Source organism: Borostomias antarcticus (assembly GCF_949987555.1).
Source record: "Borostomias antarcticus genome assembly, chromosome: 11".
Classification (NCBI taxonomy): domain Eukaryota; kingdom Metazoa; phylum Chordata; class Actinopteri; order Stomiiformes; family Stomiidae; genus Borostomias; species Borostomias antarcticus.
Window position 1 is genome coordinate 27,174,720 of NC_140244.1, and position 5,585 is coordinate 27,180,304.

The 5,585-nt window shown below is 49.1% G+C and overlaps 1 protein-coding gene across 1 annotated transcript in view; it reads left to right on the forward strand.

Annotated features, from left to right (window-relative positions):
* Positions 1-2,303: 2,303 nt before the first annotated feature.
* Positions 2,304-5,585, forward strand: part of LOC311315563 (LHFPL tetraspan subfamily member 3 protein-like) — a gene marked incomplete at both ends in the record, with an annotated part of 36,135 nt that continues 32,853 nt past the window's right edge. Inside the window, one exon of the mRNA XM_084446232.1 lies at positions 2,304-2,763. Coding sequence (XP_084302358.1) covers positions 2,304-2,763 — 460 coding nt within the window. The remainder of the gene's footprint in view (positions 2,764-5,585) is intronic.

Consider the following 5,585-nt stretch of genomic DNA (forward strand, 5'->3'; position numbering starts at 1 on the left):
TTAGGGATAGGGTTAGGGTTAGGGTTAGGGATAGGGTTAGGGATAGGGATAGGGTTAGGGATAGGGATAGGGTTAGGGATAGGGATAGGGATAGGGTTAGGGTTAGGGATAGGGTTAGGGATAGGGTTAGGGTTAGGGTTAGGGATAGGGTTAGGGATAGGGTTAGGGATAGGGATAGGGATAGGGTTAGGGATAGGGTTAGGGTTAGGGATAGGGATAGGGATAGGGTTAGGGTTAGGGTTAGGGTTAGGGTTAGGGTGTCCAATGAAAACTCGCGGGGGCGTGGTTATGGCAGAAGTTTGTTGGTAAAAAAAAGCACGCCTTTTATACCCCTCCTGGCCCACGTCACAAGGGCGCTCTGTGACGTCACGGTTTGCGAGGCTCTTTTGACAAAACTACTTTCTAAAATCACTGTAAATCACTTGATTGGCACTTTCAGACAGGTGTGATGAAGGTGCTATTGCAAATTAAACCATGATCGGAACAACAAGACTGAGCTGGGGAGCCCACCCACGCGCACAGCGGCATATCTCAATAAAGGTTTTGTTGCCTAAATTAGCTGTCTTATTCTAGCAGCCGAGCAGCGTTCCGTTCAACCTGCAAACTTGTCACCTTTTGGCTACAGTCACCTTTTTTATGTTAACCATGGTAGTTTCAGTGAATCTAGAGGGTTTTAGTTTTGTATGTCGTCACCTTTTTCATTACTCCAGGTCTGGTTCATAACAACGCAGGCGCCTTCACGAGTATCCTGGATTTGGCGTTAATATTATAATAATATTCTCTCGTTCAAAATAAAGCAACTGCCAAAAGTTAAAAAGTCTTTATTGAGATATGCCGCTAGGGCGTGGGTATAGGCTCCCCAGAACTCCTGCCCTTTTCTGTTTTAAATAATATTCTCTATTCAATAATCTAATTCTGTCAAAATGTTCCATACAGTCCTTATTATCAATTTGTTTTAAGTCCTTCATCCATTCCCGCACGTTATAGCTCCCATATTATGACGAGACTTGAATATGACACTTAAGAATGGGTTTATGTCAACAATACGCAGAAGTTCTTGTTTGTGATATTCGGGTGTGTAGATGTTTTCATGAATACGCCAACGAATACAAATAGCCTAGGCTATGTTACAGTTTAATCGTTCTGAAATCGGAATCGGAATTAGTCTGTTCGTGTGAGTCAATGATCAAAAATCAAAACAGGAATTGGATATGGAGTTTGGATTACTGGAAAGGTAGGCTACTTTACGTTTGAAAGATCCGTGGTGAACCGAGTAATACGGCAGCATACGCGCTCCTGTCATCCTCCGGGAGCGCGCGCGCGCGAGGGACCGACGGAGAGAGAGGAGACAGGCGCGCGGGGGAGGGAGAGAGAGAGAGAGAGAGAGAGAGAGAGAGAGAGAGAGAGAGAGAGAGAGAGAGAGAGAGAGAGAGAGAGAGAGAGAGAGAGGGTGGAGGAGGAGGAGGAGGTCGGCTGATTCACGAGCGAGGGCTCCACATAATTATTTGACATTTTTTTATTTTCAGTACGACCATTATCATCACCATAGGCGACGACAGACCATAATACGACATCTGCAGCAATCAAGCCTCAAACGGGTCCCAAGCCTACACAAACGGGTCTCTACACCACTGGCGACAGACGCGGAATATTGAACCCGACGCGTTGGGATGAGAAGCGCATAAAAACCATTGAGCCTAAAGACAGGCCTGTGGATGGACTGGACCCAATAAAGCACTACAACACACGACTGGGAAACTATCATCTAATGGCGGATGGGATGGAGGTAAAGTTTCTAAAGGAAACAGAAGACAGAAGCGTCGTGGATGTGAAAGCACAGTCGGACCAGCTGACTTCTCACCGGTCACGCTGGGTTAGTCTACAGTTTCCATCACGACCTCCCCGATCTCTCCAACTACGCGTGGCCATGTGGAACCATGCGCCTTCATAACCCAGCAAACACACAACGTCAGGGAGACGTTCAGATCATGTCTTAATAACGTCCGTCGGTCCAGAACCCCGTGTGTTCGTCTGCTGGACCCCTCAATATTCACACGTCTGGCTTGGACCCCTCTAAGACGTCTGTGGACGTGCAGAACGGGTTCAATATCTGAACGTCCTAAAAAAACTTTCATTCTGGCTCCTAATTGGATGTCTTTGGACGTCCGGAAAAGACAAAAAAGACATCTAAAAGACGTCTTTTAGACGTGTCTTTGCTCAGTGGGACCTACACTGTGGTATAGCCTAGCGAGTGAGTCATTTTAGAGCATCCCATAGGAACCCTTATTTGTGAAACGGTAAAGATGCTGCCCTCGCAAGAAGCCTCCAACATCTACCACGACAACTACGCGCGCAACTCCCGCGCCATCGGCGTGCTGTGGGCCATCTTCACCGTGTGCTTCGCCATCGTCAACGTGGTGGTGTTCATCGAGCCCTACTGGATCGGCGACAGCGTGGACACGCCGCAGGCGGGCTACTTCGGCCTTTTCCGCCACTGCTCGGGCAGCGGCCCGCCCAGCCGGGAGCTCTCCTGCCAGGGAAGCTTCTCTGACTTCGCCTCCATCCCGTCCGGCGCGTTCCGGGCGGCCTCGCTGTTCGTGCTGCTGTCCATGGTCCTGACCCTGGGCTGCCTCGCCTGCATGGCGCTCTTCTTCCTCCTCTCCATGGTCCTGACCCTGGGCTGCCTCGCCTGCATGGCGCTCTTCTTCCTCTGCAACACCGCCACCGTGTACAAGACCTGCGCATGGATGCAGCTGCTGTGTGGTTGGTTTATTTTTTGGATTCTATAATATTTATTTAGAGCAGGAGGAAGTCATTGTGAGGCATTGCACGGTCTCTCTTGCAGGCCAGACAGACAAGCGCATTGTGTTGCCTCTGGGTATGAAATGCGCTATACAAATAAAGCTTTGATTGATTGATTGATTGATTGATTGATTGATTGATTGATTGATTGATTGATTGATTGATTGATTGATTGATTGATTGATTGATTGATTGATTGATTGATTGATTGATGCTGCTGTGTGGTAATTGCTAGGGCAGGCTGGTGAGTAGCCAGACAGCAGTCCGATCAGGGCCATATACAGGCCAGATCTGGCACTTGTGGCTTAGTTCCGGCCCATATATGGCCCAGATCCGCTTGCTATCTGGGTAAGCAGGTGAAAGACCGCTGAGGTCAGAGGTCAGTGTGTTGGTGTCATGAATCCAGGGAGGCTAAGGCCGGCACACAGATGGCAGACAGGTAGACTAGACGGTCAGGCAGACAGACAGACAGTCTCCAGGCAGACAGACAGACAGACAGACAGACAGACAGACAGACAGGTAGACTAGACAGTCAGGCAGACAGACAGGCAGACAGACAGACAGACAGACAGACAGACAGACAGACAGACAGACCAACTGTCTCCAGAGAGGCCAGACTGACTGACAGCCAGACAGTATTCAGACAGTATTCAGACAGACAGACAAACATACAAACATACTGTGAGACACGGACAGACAGACAGGCAGACAGTCTCCAGGCAGACAGACAGGCAGACAGACAGACAGGCAGACAGACAGGCAGGCAAACAGACAGGCAGACAGACAGTCTCCAGACAGACAGACAGACAGTCTCCAGGCAGACAGGCAGGCAGACAGACTGTGCAGCCATATGTTCAGATGAGCTCTTTAACGTGATTGGCTGCAGGGGCTGTGGGCCTCTTCCGCACTACTAACGAAGACACTGTTTAGTCACCTGCTGCGGGTCGGCCTATAGCAGCGTGCCTTGGCACTGGGCGGCGCCAGTGCTGGACCAATGAGGCTGCAACAGCAGGGCAGACAGCGGGCAAGGGCATCAGCTGCTCCTCTGATTGGTCAACCGGGGTCCTCTCTCCTAGTTGAAATTAAACAAAATAAAATAAACTAGGGTGTGCTTGTATCCTTGTTTACTGGACGTAGGATGTGTGTTGTCCTCGCCCCCTGAGAGACGTAGGATGTGTGTTGCGTGTTGTGTGTGTTGTGTGTGTTGTGTGTTAGGATGTGTGTTGTCCTCGCCCACTGAGAGAGCGGACAGCCGTTGCATTGTGGGCCAGTAGACCTGGGTCAGTCCACTTCAGGGTGGTCAACTGTTAGCAACGGAAATTACTAGGAAGTCTCCAACTTTGTGTACGCGTGTAATACACATAACCTGTGTCCTTCTACTGTTATACAGTACAAACTCAGACGTGCCTTGGACATTGGTACATAATGTGCTTGATCAGTTCCTAAATCAACTGCTAAGTCAGAACAATTAAGTTCTAGAGCGAAAACCAGAGGCCATTTTAACCGTTATTTATGTACTAGAGAGCTGAGCTAGTTGATGCTAACTGTGTCTTAGAACACAAACCAACCTAACAAAGAGGCTACAGACACAGAAGGAGACCATGGATGTGTATTCTGATAACGTCTCACCAACAACCCTGGACCGACTCCACGGCTTTCAGGCCCAGACGTGCATTCCAATGTGTGTGTGTGTGTGCGTGTGTGTGTTTTGAGTCTTGTGTACTCGTGTACTGCAGCTGCTGTAAGTGCCTTGGCGCGTAGTAAGTGTGTCTCTTCAGCGTGTGCTGTATACAGGGTAGTGGTGTGCAGCTGGGGGTTCAGTTATAAATAGACCAGGAGTGCAGAGGGGAATCCCTGGAGTTTCCCTTCCAGCGCGGCCCTGGGAGCTGAACAGAACCAGCCCAACAGAACCAGAACCAGCCCAGGGTTGTGCCCAACAGAACCAGCCCAGGGATCTGAGCCTGGGCCTCCCAGCCCAACAGAACCAGAACCAGAACCAGCCCAGGGACAGGCTTGGTAAAGAGTCCCACCGTCATCAGGGGCGATCTAAAAATAATCTACCATCTGAGTAATGTATTCAGTCAGACCCATCTTTTCACACATCAATGTGTGTGTGTGTGTGTGTGTGTGTGTGTGTGTGTGTGTGTGTGTGTGCGTGTGTGTGTGTGTTGTGTGTGAGAGAGAGAGAGAGAGAGAGAGAGAGAGGGGGGGGGGGGAGAGACACAGCTCAAGAGAGAGAGGGGGAGGGGAATGTAATTTCCATTCATCTAAAAACTATTTCCAGCTTCACAGCTGCCGTCATACAGCTAAGAGACAGCGTGACTGATTCAGCCTGAGGGCTACATACAGCAGAGACCCTGTCTCTCTCACACACACACACACACACACACACGCACGAACACACACACACACACACACACACACACACACACACACCCACACCCTCTGGGCTACAAGAAAACCTTTGATTTTTATAGGGAATCCTTTACACATCTCTCTCTTCTGTGTGTGTGTGTGTGTGTGTGTGTGTGTGTGTGTGTGTGTGTGTGTGTGTGTGTGTGCGTGTGTGTGTGTGTGTGTAAATGTGAAACCTGCTGCTAGAAATCTTGGAGTTGTGTTTGATCAGATCCTGGACCTCAACCAACACGTGAAGAAATTAGTTCAATCTTGTACTTAGAAATAGAGCTAAAATCAAGTCAGCATTACCGAAAAACATTGTTGAGCAAATCATTAATGCTTTTATTTCTTCTCGTCTAGATTATTGTAACTGGATTTTTTCACGT